The following is a 16,872-nucleotide window of genomic DNA, read 5'->3' as shown; positions in this document are numbered from 1 at the left end:
CAGGTGGGTGACAGGGGGATTCCTCCTCGCCCCGTTACCAGCGTAGTGGGGACTTCAGATCTCGGCGATGAATGCGGGTGTTGTGATCCTGGACCACAGCTCGGCTCTCTTCCGCCTGGACTAGAGTATTGAGGGGACGCGTGACCTGGAGGTATACAGGGTCAACTGTGACGTCGTGGACTTGGGTTTGCACATGTCCAACCCCCCCCCCCCCCATCCAGGAGGACCCTCGCACCCGTGCAGGTGCCAGTACACCATCGTATACCTCTGCCAATAGTCAGGGGTGTTGGTAATGTGAAGGCGTCGCGCACGCGCAAAGTACCCAACGTCATTAAACGCACACAAAAAGCACATGCGGGACTTTTGAAAGAAAAACGTCAAAATAGCACAGGTTCAAATCCATCTTCATTCGTAGAGGACTAATAGCGAGGTTGCAGGAGAGCAGAGACCATTGCCTGACCGATGCAATGCAGGGTCTGTGACTGACTGCCAAAGGAGACCCGGCAGGGGGGGGGGGGGTACGACATGGCATTCATGAGGCGCCTACACAAGTGTTTCAAGGCGCGACGAGGCAAGGGAGGGGGAACAGAGGGAGGCCAGAGACACCGATCCTACTAGGCCAGGTGTCATTCAGATCGCGCAAGTGCAGTGGGGAGCGGGGGTGGGGAGAGGGGGGTGAAAGCAGTTTACTTAGATCCGGTGCCTGTACCCTTTGGCTCTCCCGCTGTTTTGGGCTACAGCTCCCATCAGACTCGATTAATACCGCGCACCACCGCCATTTCCCAGGTCTCCAGCCAGGCACTCAACCATAAGACACAAGTGTTGAGGGGTCATAGAGTGTAAATCCGCAGGTGGCAGAGCACCGATGTAGATAAACCGCAGACATGTTCATGCCCAAGAGCCTTCTACCCAAGCAACACACCCTTAAAAGATACAGGCACCACACGACCCAACCACCAATTCCTCCTCCTGCCAAAACACTACAAAGAAGACGGCTGCCAATCAAACTGTGCCAGGGCTCCAGCAGGAGCCCCTCCACTTCCATGGCATCCCTGAAGAACTCCCGGTGGGCAGCAGCAGTAGGCAGGGTAAGCGCCACAATTACACATGGCACAATACAAGGCTCAATGCCACAGGAGGGAGGCAAGGGGAGACCAAGAGCACCCAACAGCTTGCTCGGAATGTGGGCTTACACCCTAAAGTGCAGTCCGCAATACGACCACCTTGACTTTTGCTTAATGCACAGAGACCCTTCAGCAACCCATCGGATTCACCCCAAAACGTGCCGCATTGAGCATTTCCTGAAAGATAAAGGCCGAGGCCGTGCAGTGCAGTGCAGTGCAGCTGTAGCTTCGGCACAGCATTCACCAGGGGCTGGCTAGCAGCTTCCGAGAGTCGGAGCAGCGTCACATGCAGGAAGGCCCCCCCCCAAAGATGCCACAATGGCAAATCACCCGGACCATCAACTCGGCTCAGTGGCAAACAATGACCAACCCTTCTCTGCATCCAGCCACTGCAAGAAAGATCCAGAAGCAGGTCCTAGGAATGGGTGCAGAAAAAGCCCAGGCAGCCCAGGGGCTCGGGCCGGAGGCACTTAGCTGCCAGCCCTCTGTGGAAGGGTGCAGGGCAGCAGTTCACAGGTGAGAGCAACACCCTGGCGGCCTGGGTTATTCCTAGCTTAGTAAGAAGTTACCTTTCCTCAGGGCTCCAACGAACAGCAATCGGCAAATTTAAGTGGCAATACTTAAATAACCTTGGAAATGTTGGTCAAGATGGTTGGGGGGGCTGGGGGGGGGCTAAAACTCCCTGAAGGAAAAAAGAGAATGCCACTTTACTGGGTCCGAAATGGTTAGCAGGCAACGTCCAATATATGGCAGCATTCCCACATAAGAAAACTCAATGTTGACTTTACCCATTATGCCAGTAATGCCACTGTCGGAAAACATGGTCATGCTGGCTGTGCCCATACATGCCAGCATTCTTTTGTAAGAACACTTATACAGACTGTCATCAACTCTAGTAATGCCACCGTAGTTGGACAAGAACACGCTGGCAGCACCAATATATTAGAATATTGACAGATGAGATATGGCTTTGCACATAAAGCGGCTGTAAAACAGGACCATGCCAGCCGGGCCACTCTTTCACCCACCACCGACTCCAACACCAGCTTCTCTGCACCCTCCCGCCCAACCAACAGCCTGAACCAGCTATCACTTTCATGCCTTCACACAGACCTTCACATTCACACAACAATGCCACACCCAGTTGTATTGTTACACACACACACACACACACACCTTTTGTTCAAGCCCAAGTCCTCAGTTACAATCCAGTCCTGCTTTGTGTCGGCGCAAAATCAGGAAGCAGGGACAGCGCCCCCCACTGGCTATTCTGCACCTGTCGCCACTGCTCCTCACTCTGTCCGATTAGCGACCTGCAGGATCTAGAGCAGTTTCTTCAGCAGAAGCTCACTCTCAAGGATATTGGGGCAGAGTTGGGATTTTTCATTGCAATCTACTTGGGTTGCTAAATGCTGGAATTGTACGTGATATGATGGACACGCATTTGAGGCTTAGACTGCAAGGGTCAAGAGTCAGTGGAGGCATAGAACGTGCTGGGCCCGTAAGGCTGGGATTTTCCCTTCTCCACTTCTCTGTCCCACAGCAGACCGCTCCGCAGGAGGCTTCGCCTGATATGAAGGTTATGGTTTTGTGTTGGACTAATCAACTATGTGTGACACTCCTGCAGTTGTCTAGATGGAAGGCGGTAGAAGGTTCTTGGCAGATAAGGTCATGTTATCCATCTGTCATCACCCTGCAGGGCAGCTTGGTATTGTGAACGCTGCCAAGCCCCTGAAGTAGTGGGCCCACACGGATATGAAACAGCCACCGTGAAGAACAGGAAAAGAGGATTGGAAGACTTTGGCATGCCACATGTGTCTACCATCAATGATGTGGGAATGAGGAGAACACTGCATACATGCAAATATGCACGCCCCGTCTTTGGTGCGATTATGGAGAGCATGTAAATGCAATGAACCCTGACCCATTAGGTCTGATGCATTGGATTTGTGCAGATGGTGGTAGACTTGGATTGTAAAAATGGGTAAATACTGAGGGTACAGAGGTCAAGGAAGTTCTACATTCCCAGAGCGGTCACAAAAGAAATGTCCTTGAAAATATCCCAAAGGTAGAATTCTTGCGAGCTAAAAGAAATTGTAGCAATGGGCCAAGTTATCAAGAAGAATCCGGCATCATCGAAAAAAATATTTCTAGAAAGAGGCTATGCAATCAAAACCATTAGAGAAGCCAAAAGGAAAGCAGCCAATCAGGACAGAACAACTGCTTACTCCTGAAGCCCAGGCAGTGATGAAAGAGACTATAAAATACAGAAGATCTCCAGAAAACACTGGCACGTTTTACTTCTAGATGAAGATCTTGGAAAGTGCATTTCAGAAAGGCCAGACTTTGTTTTTACAAGGGCTCCTAGTTTAAAGTAAAAAAAAAGACAACTACAAACAGGCATCATGTCTGGACTCCCAGTTAAGGGTTTCTAGACCTGTATGAACGGTTCGGCCTGTAGACATGCTTTGAGTAATGGTCAAACCTTTGTGAGAAGCAGAAACTCTGGATACAGAATCTGATTAATTGTTTTAGGATTACATAATCATCAGTTATATGGGGGTCAACATTTGGAACGTTGAGATTCAGGATCAGGGGGCATTTATGCGCACGGCACAGGCCAGCCGAAGCCATCCATGGCAGGACCACGGGCACAAGAACACCAGATGGAGAGCAAAGAACTAATCAGGTGTATTGGCACCAAACACACCCCGATGGATGACTGACAGATGGGGTGATCGCAAGACAAGAAGAGGCCAAAACAATCTGTGCTTTCAAAGTACAACACATGGTCTCAACAAAGAAAATGAAATGCAAGTCCTCCTGCAACCAATCATGTATGTGTGAAACTGGTGCGTAGTTCAAAGAACTTTCACATGCAAAGAGAATCCACACAGCGACTTGCACAGAAAATACATCCATTATTCCATATATACAAGAAAGTAAATCCGTTAATATAGTCAATATAAAATTCAGACATTCACCAAGGTGTCAGTCCATTGAATTACAATCTTTGGCAGGAGAAGGGTTAGAGAGCAACGTTGCATAGCCGATTTATTTAATGTATATGAAACAGTTTGTTGCATTTACGTCAAGGAGTAAATAGTGTGGGCCTTCTGGTTCTAATACAGAGAATATGACCAGGCGACAGGAGGAACATGGGACGCACACACTTCTGCTATATTATTTTTGACATATGACGTGAAACCACACCATCGTGCTGGCTTACAGAGTTTGTATGTCTAGCAGACCAATAAGTGTCGACACATTATGAAGGCATGGACATGCCATTGTTCCAAAACACACAGCACTGATTGAACAGTGTATGTTTTTGAGGGTACACCTTCAGTGCGATTCTACAGTTTCGGAGGAAACTAAACATTGTGTCATAATGCGGGCAATTAAGCGTTGTCATACGAGACATTATAGATTTAAAGACGAATGCACAAAATGACTGAAACACACTCATTAGAACATGCTCCGAGAAGCAATGCACACTTCTGAAGGGCCACGCCAGGCACATGCAGGGATGGCCGCAAATGCTCAGCTTAGACATCCAATGAGCGATCCCTCGTGCAGACCAACCTTCCTGGCACAGGATATATATCTCTGAGCGACTACATACAGTCAGGGCCAATATGTGTTGAACGTGGGTTAGCACGAAATTACCTAAGTAGAAAGGTCCTACCGCCATATGTATATGTGGGTGGTAAAGTTAATAAAAATGTTTAGGTTTAAGGCGGGGGAGGGCTGCGGGAGTTCTCCCCCACTCACATATATTTATGCGGAAAAAAAAAAACAAAAAAAAAAAAAAGACTTTTGGTGGTCGGACTTTTCAACTCGGTAATTTCATGCAGATCCGTTTAACGTACTGCCCTAGGCTTTAGAATAGGGTTCTTGGAGGAGGTTGAACGCACTGCCCTAGGCTTTAGAATAGGGTTCTTGGAGGAGGTTGAACGCACTGCCCTAGGCTTTAGAATAGGGTTCTTGGAGGAGGTTGAACGCACTGCCCTAGGCTTTAGAATAGGGTTCTTGGAGGAGGTTGAACGCACTGCCCTAGGCGTTAGAATAGGGTTCTTGGAGGAGGTTGAACGCACTGCCCTAGGCGTTAGAATAGGGTTCTTGGAGGAGGTTGAACGCACTGCCCTAGGCTTTAGAATAGGGTTCTTGGAGGAGGTTGAACGCACTGCCCTAGGCTTCAGAATAGGGTTCTTGGAGGAGGTTGAACGCACTGCCGTAGGCTTCAGAATAGGGTTCTTGGAGGAGGTTGAACGCACTGCCCTAGGCTTCAGAATAGGGTTCTTGGAGGAGGTTGAACGCACTGCCCTAGGCGTTAGAATAGGGTTCTTGGAGGAGGTTGAACGCACTGCCCTAGGCGTTAGAATAGGGTTCTTGGAGGAGGTTGAACGCACTGCCCTAGGCTTTAGAATAGGGTTCTTGGAGGAGGTTGAACGCACTGCCCTAGGCTTTAGAATAGGGTTCTTGGAGGAGGTTGACGCACTGCCCTAGGCTTTAGAATAGGGTTCTTGGAGGAGGTTGAACGCACTGCCCTAGGCGTTAGAATAGGGTTCTTGGAGGAGGTTGAACGCACTGCCCTAGGCGTTAGAATAGGGTTCTTGGAGGAGGTTGAACGCACTGCCCTAGGCGTTAGAATAGGGTTCTTGGAGGAGGTTGAACGCACTGCCCTAGGCGTTAGAATAGGGTTCTTGGAGGAGGTTGAACGCACTGCCCTAGGCTTTAGAATAGGGTTCTTGGAGGAGGTTGAACGCACTGCCCTAGGCTTTAGAATAGGGTTCTTGGAGGAGGTTGAACGCACTGCCCTAGGCTTTAGAATAGGGTTCTTGGAGGAGGTTGAACGCACTGCCCTAGGCTTTAGAATAGGGTTCTTGGAGGAGGTTGAACGCACTGCCCTAGGCTTTAGAATAGGGTTCTTGGAGGAGGTTGAACGCACTGCCTTAGGCTTTAGAATAGGGTTCTTGGAGGAGGTTGAACGCACTGCCCTAGGCGTTAGAATAGGGTTCTTGGAGGAGGTTGAACGCACTGCCCTAGGCGTTAGAATAGGGTTCTTGGAGGAGGTTGAACGCACTGCCCTAGGCTTTAGAATAGGGTTCTTGGAGGAGGTTGAACGCACTGCCCTAGGCTTTAGAATAGGGTTCTTGGAGGAGGTTGAACGCACTGCCCTAGGCTTTAGAATAGGGTTCTTGGAGGAGGTTGAACGCACTGCCCTAGGCTTTAGAATAGGGTTCTTGGAGGAGGTTGAACGCACTGCCCTAGGCTTTAGAATAGGGTTCTTGGAGGAGGTTGAACGCACTGCCCTAGGCTTTAGAATAGGGTTCTTGGAGGAGGTTGAACGCACTGCCCTAGGCTTTAGAATAGGGTTCTTGGAGGAGGTTGAACGCACTGCCCTAGGCTTTAGAATAGGGTTCTTGGAGTAGGTTGAACGCACTGCCCTAGGCTTTAGAATAGGGTTCTTGGAGTAGGTTGAACGCACTGCCCTAGGCTTCAGAATAGGGTTCTTGGAGGAGGTTGAACGCACTGCCGTAGGCTTTAGAATAGGGTTCTTGGAGTAGGTTGAACGCACTGCCCTAGGCTTTAGAATAGGGTTCTTGGCGTAGGTTGAACGTACTGCACTAGGCGTTAGAATAGGGTTCTTGGAGTAGGTTGAACGCACTGCCCTAGGCTTTAGAATAGGGTTCTTGGAGGAGTTTGAACGTACTGCCGTAGGCTTTAGATTAGGGTTCTTGCAGTAGGTTGAACGCAGTGCTCTAGGCTTTAGAATAGGGTTCTTGCAGTAGGTTGAACGCAGTGCTCTAGGCTTTAGAATAGGGTTCTTGCAGTAGGTTGAACGCAGTGCTCTAGGCTTTAGAATAGGGTTCTTGCAGTAGGTTGAACACACTGCCCTAGGCTTTAGAATAGGGTTCTTGGAGTAGGTTGAACGTACTGCCCTAGGCTTTAGAATAGGGTTCTTGGAGTAGGTTGAACGCACTGCCCTAGGCTTTAGAATAGGGTTCTTGGAGGAGGTTGAACGCACTGCCCTAGGCTTTAGTATAGGGTTCTTGGAGTAGGTTGAACGCACTGCCCTAGGCTTTAGAATAGGGTTCTTGGAGTAGGTTGAACGCACTGCCCTAGGCTTTAGAATAGGGTTCTTGGAGTAGGTTGAACGCACTGCCCTAGGCTTTAGAATAGGGTTCTTGGAGTAGGTTGAACGCACTGCCCTAGGCTTTAGAATAGGGTTCTTGGAGGAGGTTGAACGCACTGCCCTAGGCTTTAGTATAGGGTTCTTGGAGTAGGTTGAACGCACTGCCCTAGGCTTTAGAATAGGGTTCTTGGAGTAGGTTGAACGTACTGCCCTAGGCTTTAGTATAGGGTTCTTGGAGTAGGTTGAACGCACTGCCCTAGGCTTTAGAATAGGGTTCTTGGAGTAGGTTGAACGTACTGCCATACGCTTTAGAATAATAGGAAACCTCCACAGGACTACGCATACACAATGCGAGGAATGGCTACTACAGGTTTCATTATTTATTTTCGACTAAAGTGGGTGCCATCACCTAGTCATGACGTCACAGGGTTCGAAATGGAGGGCAGCTGGGCGCTATTTAGCTCCAGCTTGATGCCTTGTATGGGAAATTAACTGTGGGTTTGGGACAATCTATGTATAAATACTACTTTAAATAAGAACGAAGATGTAAAAAAAAAATCAATTGTGATTAATGTCAAAAAAATAAAAAATATTCGGACACATATATACGCCATTTAAGGGATCATAAGTAATGGACACATTTGTACGTCTGCATCTTATGTGGAAGTTAGATTTGCCGACTGCTGCGAACCAACTCCTCCTTCCCCAGGAGTAGCTCCTGGCCAATGGTTAATGCTGGATACCCCGGCGCTACTTTTAGATCCCGCTGCTCTAATCTTAATTTCAATCCCTGATGTCATCACGTGGTCTCAGCAGTGACATGGCAAACATAAATGTACTTTAAAAATGGCGGTGGCGATCCACCACGTGGAACGCAGCGTTATTTTGAGAGAATAGCGGCTGCAATTGCATGTAGGTTAAAGGGGGAAACAGTGCTCCAGATAAGATTTGCAGTGGGAGTAGAACTCCCTATTTAAAAAGTCAGTGCCATTCCCAATGGAAGTATTTAATAAGCAAGTTAAAATATGTTTTACTGTAAAGTAGTCCTATTTTCATAATAAACACTTCTTTGCACCTAGTTATATATGCACATTAAAAAGGTACATTTTTACCACTTGTATTAGGCAGTAATAGAACTGGTCCAAACATGTACATGGAGCTGTGTGGACGAAAACCGGCAGACAAGCTCCTCTGCCCATTTCCTATTTTAGATGGGAACATTTTTACGACCCATTTTTATTTTTTGGGAGTATTTGTCTATTTCTAGGGAGTAAAAGTGTCTGACGCACCCCTTATCTGTGGGGCTGGGGAGAAATAAACAGAAAGCGGGCAGATTCAAAGGTTGCTTGGCTAATTGGAGCCTAGTATTTTTGTTGCAGGAAAAGATGGAATCTTATCAGGCAGGAAATCACTAATGCAGATATGAAGCAGCCCGAAAGGTACACCTATCCTGGGGACTCACTTATATATATACACACACACACACACACACACACACACACACAAAATGAATATTAGTCCCACACCTACTGTTGCAGGGGGCTGGAGAATTGCTGACACGGAAACTAAGGAGCCCGCCCAAGTCATGGATTGACCGGGAAGGCAATACCTCCACACATTAACACCGTTACACCTCAGTGAGGATCGGAGGTAAATATCATGAGGAGGAGCCGAGTCAGAAAGATGGAAACCACAAGTATCATTCAGTTACAACCAATTACTACGAGACCTTGAAACATTGGGAAGAAGTCCTGATCTGGAAGGGAATCGTTAAAATCGGTTAACGCCGCATGCCTAGTTAACAAACCCCAATATAGGGTTACCGTGAATCAACATACAAACATAATGGTCCGATTAAATTTGCCAAAAATGATTTTACAGGTGAAAATTAAGCAGTGGGTAATTATCAAAGGACCGCATTTTGCAGGGTTATAATAGTCAGGAATCTTGGACTTGCAGATTAATCTTGTGAAAATGCAAGAGAGGTACAAAACCGTACTAGAAATTGCAAGTTGTAATACTGTACATCCTTCTTCTCATTTGCCCGCTTCTCTCTCCTTGGGTTTCCTTATTCTTCTCTCTTGTAAAGCACTTTTAATGGAGGTCTTGGGAATCATGACCTTTTCCCACCCAGATGAAAGCTAAGCATGACAGAACATCTGCGCGTGCACCCGTTGGTAAATGTTGGCAATAGGAGGCCTTCGAGTGCCCGCAGGGCTAGGACATAAGAGGCATTAGAGAATATATAAGGGTCGGAAGCCCCAGGTTGTAGGATTGTATCGACATATGCCCGAGTTTGGTGCATGGTCAACACAAACATGATAAAATTGAAGTTGTGACCTTTTGTAAAGTTTCTAATTGTGCAAACCAAGAACAGAGATTTCTGTCTCTCACATACTGACTGGGGTGCGGCGGCAGACAACCCATTTGTGGGATTTTACAACTGGGAACAAACTGCAGCACATGTTCTGAAAGTGGGATTAGGGTGGCTGAAAATACCATTTTTTGGGGAACTGCACTAGGACTGGGAGTAGTCTCGATGTATGCAACTGGTGATACTGGACAGTGCAATTGTAAACTCTACCCATCACACAGTCATGGTTCCAAGAAGGGCCCCAGTTAACCCCAGCTGTGTCGATCTCGCTCTCTAATGGCAGTCAGGGCGGCAGAAGGAGGTGCTGTGCCATTGGACATTGCAGAGATATTTGATAAAGCCAACAGACAAACTATTGAGAGAGTTGGCTGTGTGGGGGACCTCATCTGGGTTGGTAAAGTAATTCAAGAGCTGTGTAGAAACAGATGGCGATTGTAGGACTAGAGATGGAGGAAAAGTTCCTGGATAGATCTCCACATGTGGGAGAAGAGGGATTACAGCTGGCTGGGCTCTAGCTCCTATTCTTTTGAGCTTATATACTGCAGGCCTGCCACTCAACCTGCGGAAAGCAAGGTTGCTCCTTCCAAGCATGGACCAGATCGGTACCCACATATACTGTCATTTGAACTCTACTTGTAAATGCCTTACTCAAGTATTATGGACTGAACAGAATTATTAATAATAGAACTATTGCTTAATTGGTTGATCCAAATTGCTCCAACTATTGGAATTATAAATGAAACTCTTACAAGTCAGGTGAGTTCAAGCTAGTTATTTAATTGAAAGAAAAAAAAAACCTAGAATAAAATCATTAATTAACAAAACAATTTGAATGGATCAATGATGAAGTGTTTTTTTTTCCACTTCAGGAGTTCATTTTGTTCGTTTCTCAATATAACTTTAGTTTTTCAAAACTGTGCTCTGAAAAGCATTTGTCTTTGTTGAAAGATTCTTTTTATATGCATTTCAAAAGGTGCTTGCGGTGAATTTCTCCAAATTCTGTTTGGAAAAGTCTTTATCTTGTGTGCATCCAGTTGTAGCACCTTCTGTATTCTTGCCAATGATTGAAGGTTGTTTTTTAGACTTGTATTTGAATATCCTTCTGATTTTTGGTTGAGTAACCTCTTTATTTTAGCCTCGACACGCGTTTCCCCACTATAACTTAAGTGGGTCATCAGGAGGTTTGGTAAGTATTTCTACAACATGGAATAAAGAGGAAAACAGGCTAGTTTTAATTGTGATGTTTACCAGTTGATAGATATTAATAGAGTGATTGTTGCTAAATAGTTGCACTATTTGTCATTGCGAACGATCAATTTATTGACAAGTAAATTACAAGTTCACTCACCCTGGGTGTAGCTAATTAATAAGGAATTGTTGCAAGTTCAATCACCCTGGGTGTAGCTAATTAATAAGGAATTGTTGCAAGTTCACTCACCCTGGGTGTAGGTAATTAATAAGGAATTGTTGCAAGTTCACTCACCCTGGGTGTAGCTAATTAATAAGGAATTGTTGCAAGTTCACTCACCCTGGGTGTAGCTAATTAATAAGGAATTGTTATAAGTTCACACACCCTGGGTGTAGCTAATTAATAAGGAATTGTTGCAAGTTCACTCACCCTGGGTGTAGGTAATTAAAAAGGAATTGATGCTTTAAGTTTGTTTTGCAAGCCCTGTAAGCAAAATAAAAGTTTTACAAACTCAGGTCTTCTATGAAAACCTCGGAGGGATGCAGATTTGACCGTTAGAGGTTCAGAGGGAACCAAACAGTTCATTTAGGAATTAAGCTTACCTTAATGGGAAGGTGTAATGAAAAAACGAGCTGTTGTGGATACAATTGTCCACAACATCAATAGAAAGCAATCCGCGGTCTGGATCAAACTTTTTCAAGTGGCCGCTGTTTTTATATACATGTGATGACATTGCGTTTTTCCACGAAACGCCCATTTTGGGTAGGGAACTTGTTACTGTTCCATTTTTACCCTGTGTTTGCTTGTGATGCCTTTATTGAATGCTTAAAGGTTTAGAGGCGGCAAGTTTTGTGTGGTTCTTCGAGTTACGATTTTGTATAATTATGGAATGGAGTCTTGCTATTTCCACTACTGATTTTGGTTTCATTTATAATAATGCATCATAGTAAATTTCAGAAGTTTTGTTTATCTTTGCAAAGTTTATGAACATTTGTGAGTTTTATTTCTGATATTGTTTTTGTTGATATAGCCGATAGGCAATGTGGTGAATACTGTTTGTGGAAAAAAGGATACAGTGTTTTATTTACTGCCGGGGCCGAAAAATTGATATATGCATTTGAAAAGCAGACAGCAAGAATCCCCTTGGCGTTGGGAGACATGAAAAGTCTACTTGTTGGAATTGTGGGAGATCAGGCTGGGGATGTGTGGGTTAAGGCAGAGTGTGCCGAAGTAAAACTAGATGACGCGCACGATAGAGCACTGTTTCACAATACCAAAGTGCAATTGAGGGACGCGCTGCAGCGGGCGCACCCTGACACACCTGTCTTGCAGTCCATAATGCAGTACACCATGGGGGATGATGAAGACCCTGCACAGTACATTTTAAAATTGCAGGAGTTGTGGAGAGCAGAGACAGGTGACCAGTGGGACCGATCAGTTCCTCTTTTTTCTATTTTGTTATTGAGAGGGGATTACCCAAGGAAGTTCAGAAAGCGCTCGACAAGATAGTGGGCGCAGAGGTGAAGGAGTGGGGCGAGATTCAGACTATAATCATAAGCCATTGTAAAAGGATAAAAACGAGAAAAGGAAACCGCTCAAAAGGTTGCAGGCCGAGAAAGCAAAATTGGTGCAGAAAACATTCGCTGAAATGGCTGTTGAAGGGGCAGTGACAGCAAATACCAAGACAGACTCAGCCGAACAGGCTGCAGCGCGTAGGTGTGAGGATAGCAGCGTTTTGGCCAGGTGAAGGACAGGGGTAGTGGGGAGGTGGACCCCTGCATCAGTGTCCTGATTGGCACCAAGGAGTTCACCAGCGGGAATGAGGAGGAATCCAAGGGGGCGGAGCAGGATTTGATGGATTGGGACCCAGAAGTGGCATGGGATCATCTCAGTGTGGGGGAAGTGGGGAAGTTTTGCAAGAGTGTAGAAGTCAACCTGCCCATGCACCACCGCATATATATTCTTTCCCACCACCAAAGCCACCTCCATACCCTATGAAATACACCAGGCGTACACACAGTTGCTAAGACCCCCACACATGCAGGCACAAGCACCGCCTAATGCCCAACCACAAACAGCCCAGCAGAACCCCATGTATGGAGATCCACATCCAATGCAGTGCCAAATGGAACAGTAGAACAGCATTGAGGGGTCAGCATCATGGGGGGAAACCCTTTCACGTTCCCAGGGACCAATACGTACCCCGATTAGGACAGCCTACAGAAAGCTCTTGCGTGCCCAGTCCTGTCCAGGCCTACCCACCCTGACGAGGAACCCTTGGGGGGCGCTGAGATAGGTAATAAGCAATTCAGGTTTATGGGCGACACAGGTGCTGCTAAATCATGCATCAGTGAGGGAACCTTCCCACTATCAGGTGAACCTCCCGACACGCAAGGATTCGCTGGAGCGGTTGCAACGGTTCGCTACACAGACGAGGAAGCAATCAAAATAGGAGGAAAAGTGGTGCGTACACAATTGCTGTACTCAGAGGCTTGTACTAGCCCAAAACCCAGAGGAGACTTTTAGTCTAAGAGTACTCTGCAAACTGGGACTTTTACTCCATTAAGGGTGGAGAAAATATAGCTACAATCAGACTTTTTGTTCAACATGTTCCTATAACAATTTATACATGGTCAGTTGATTTATTACGTCAAAGTCAAAAAGTATTTTATTTGGGTAGGATACCATAAAAGCAGGCACACATTAAATAACATCCATAAAAGCCTCTTTGAAAATATACAAAGAATAAATAAAACTTTAAAAAGAATGTGCTTTTGAAGCCCTCTATATAAAATTGCATTTTCGCTCTGAACCCCAAACATGAAATCATTTTTTGGATCAACAGGAGCTCAGAAAGTATTTTCTGTTATGGGGTACTACACTACTTCTGTGCCCCACACTGCGGTCTCTGGAGAAAGGAAGTGGGTGAGAGAAGGGGGGTGTTGGATGGGGGATTGGGGAAGAGGTGTTGTGGTTGCGCAAGTAGGAGTGCGTGAAGCCTGCGAGAGGATAAAGAGTGGAGCATGTCATGCAGGGTGGTGTGAACCCGTGAAGCGAGCAGGATCCCCCCCCCCTGACGGCGCCCATGAAAACATCCCCCCTGGAAAAGCCATGAGGATCTGGAGGAGTCGTCGTGCATAGGATGAAGTGGGACCCCGAAAAAAAGAGTGACATAAGGGCAAGGACTGTCGCCCAAGTCGCCCGAGACCAACACTTAAAAGTCGGGGGACCCCTGTCAATAAATCTGGACAAAGCGTTGTTAAAAGTAGAGGGCAGTAAGCAGGTGAAAGCGCCCCCCCCCCCGACAGCGGGTGTAGAATGGAAGACATGCAGGTGCAAAGCGTGGAGCCAACCGAACATACCAAAAAAGCCACAACACTCTACCCAAAACATGGGGCACCCTCAGCTTGGCTGGCAAGCGATACACCGGGATACGGTGCCCTCACCCTCCACACAAGATGGTGCTTCGACAAATATGCATGTGGCGCGCCTACGAAACAACGTGAAATGGCCAAACGTGAAATGGCCACAAATCTGGGGAATGCCAACAGTTACAAAAACAGCTGAGTTTATATAAGGGTGGGCCACGTGCAGGTGCATTAAAACGTAGTAAATAAATAAATGGCATTTGGATTCGTACTTTGCTAATAGAACAGGTGCTTTGGCTGCGCCTGGTCCCAGGTGCTTTGGCTGCGCCTGGTCCCAGGTGCTTTGGCTGCGCCTGGTCCCAGGCGCTTTGGCTGCGCCTGGTCCCAGGTGCATTGGCTGCGCCTGGTCCTAGGTGCATGGTCCCAGGTGCTTTGGCTGCGCCTGGTCCCAGGCGCTTTGGCTGCGCCTGGTCGCAGGCGCTTTGGCTGCGCCTGGTCCCAGGCGCATTGGCTGCGCCTGGTCGCAGGCGCTTTGGCTGCGCCTGGTCCCAGGCGCATTGGCTGCGCCTGGTCCCAGGCGCTTTGGCTGCGCCTGGTGCCAGGCGCTTTGGCTGCGCCTGGTCCCAGGCGCTTTGGCTGCGCATGGTCCCAGTCTAAGGACCTTGCAAATGTCCCATCAGCTCTTGCTGGCAATGTTCCTACATCGGTTGCAGTTATTAGCTAATAGCCAGTATTATAAAAAGATAATAAATAATTAAAAGTAGCATGAATGGCCGAGCGTTGAAGGAAAGGCCGCCTAATAGGCAGAGGAATATTCCGAGATATTTAGTGTGCATGCGATGTTGGCAGGACATGGCAGCAGCTGCACCTGAATAACACGGACCGAGTGTGAAGATAGATGCCCGCATGAACCCCCCCCCCCTTCCCTGGGTGGGGAGCCCCCCTGCGTCCACGCTGCTTCTCTATTACTCAACCATCTATTATTAACCCCATTTTAGGGCCTGATTCAAGAGCAGGTTTCAGCGGGATTGCGCCATTATAAAAGGCGTCTGTGAATCAGCGCAGAGTCTGACACTTTTGAGCAGAACTCTTCCAGTTACTCAAGTTGCATATGTCTTAATAGTAATCGTTGCGTATAAGTGTAGGTTTACTTTGCATGTTCGGTTGTTTTAATATGAACTTTCCACTGTACACCAACAATGCCTAAATCAGAGTCTAGGGTGCAATGAGTCCCCGCTTCACTTCACAAGACAGTGTGATCCTGGGCACGTCGTGTAATCTCGCTCTGCCAAAGGGGGGCTACGTGCCCTATTGCACAGGAACAGCAGGGAGTCCACGAGTCTGTAGTGCAGCGCAGCCACACATCAAGGAACACCCGTGTCCAGATAGGGGGGGGGGGGAGCCGCCATTGGCTTTCCTTGCACTTCCCTTGAGAGCAGGCGCCGGACTCGGCAGCAAGAAGCGCTGTGACTGCACATCTGGAATCAGGTGGGGAAGGGGGGGGCAAGGCGCTGGAAATCCCGGCCGTAAAGCAGAGGGGCCATCGCACCTGCTTCGAGGCGCTACACGCTCCCAGGATAAGAGACCCCCATTTTTCCCCACCTGAGTAGGGATGTGGGGTACGGGAGGACTGTGACGAGGTGCAGCTGAAACCTCTGTCTAAAGGAATGGGGATAATCCCAGTCACAACCGGCGGGGGGGTTGTCCTGTCACACCATCAGTGGGGTGGGGGAGGGGGAATTGTCACACCTATACGATAGTAAGGAGTGGGTTCTGTCACACCTATCGCAGAGATGGGGGGGTGTCACGCCTATGTACCACTTTGGGGGGGTCCCATCACAGCTCCTCTTCTCCCGGGTCCCCTCTCACCCGTGGATCGCCGCACGATGTTCTCCAGGAAGGTGTTCTGCGGCGCCACCAGCCCCCGCTTGCCCCCCGGCATCCTGGGCTGCGAGGCTGGCGCTGAGCGGGAGGCGGAGGGTCGCGGCAGCTCATGGTACCGGCGCTGCCCCGGCCGCCTCCTGCTGCTGCTGCTGCCTGGCGGCTCCACTGCGCCTGCCCCATGTCACGATACCTCCCGGGCGCAGGCTGCTGAGCGGAGGCGGCAGGCCCCGCCCCGGCGCAGGAGGCCACGCCCCCACATCACAGGAGGACAGTCCTCCAGCAGGACTCCACCCCCCAGAGCGAGAGGCCCCGCCCCGGCGCAGGAGGCCACGCCCCCACATCACAGGAGGACAGTCCTCCAGCAGGACTCCACCCCCCAGAGCGAGAGGACACGCCCCCACATCACAGGAGGACAGTCCTCCAGCAGGACTCCACCCCCCAGAGCGAGAGGACACGCCCCGGCGCATGAAACTACGCCCCCCAGCAGGAGTCCACACGCCCCCGGCAGGAGCCAACACCCCCACATCACAGGAGGACAGTCCTCCAGCAGGACTCCACCCCCCAGAGCGAGAGGACACGCCCCGGAGCGAGAGGCCACACCCCCACATCACAGGAGGACAGTCCTCCAGCAGGACTCCACCCCCCAGAGCGAGAGGAAACGCCCTGGCGCATGAAACTACGCCCCCCAGCAGGAGTCCACACGCCCCCGGCAGGAGCCAACACCCCCACATCACAGGAGGACAGTCCTCCAGCAGGACTCCACCCCCCAGAGCGAGAGGACACGCCCCGGCGCA

General features: G+C 48.6%; 1 protein-coding gene across 3 annotated transcripts in view; it reads right to left on the bottom strand.

The window, feature by feature from the left end:
- The window catches only part of KCNH5 (potassium voltage-gated channel subfamily H member 5), a 628,566-nt gene extending 612,335 nt beyond the window's left edge, over window positions 1-16,231 (bottom strand). For all 3 annotated transcript variants that reach the window (XM_069638250.1, XM_069638247.1, XM_069638248.1), the window contains exon 1: window positions 16,064-16,231. In XM_069638250.1, the coding sequence (XP_069494351.1) occupies window positions 16,064-16,136 (73 nt within the window). In that variant the 5' untranslated portion in view covers window positions 16,137-16,231. The remainder of the gene's footprint in view (window positions 1-16,063) is intronic.
- Window positions 16,232-16,872: the final 641 nt, after the last annotated feature.

Source organism: Ambystoma mexicanum, chromosome 14 (assembly GCF_040938575.1).
Source record: "Ambystoma mexicanum isolate Mex_15411 chromosome 14, UKY_AmexF1_1, whole genome shotgun sequence".
Taxonomy (NCBI): Eukaryota; Metazoa; Chordata; class Amphibia; order Caudata; family Ambystomatidae; genus Ambystoma; species Ambystoma mexicanum.
Note: the sequence above shows the minus strand (reverse complement) of the source record. Positions and strands in the feature narration are given on the sequence as shown.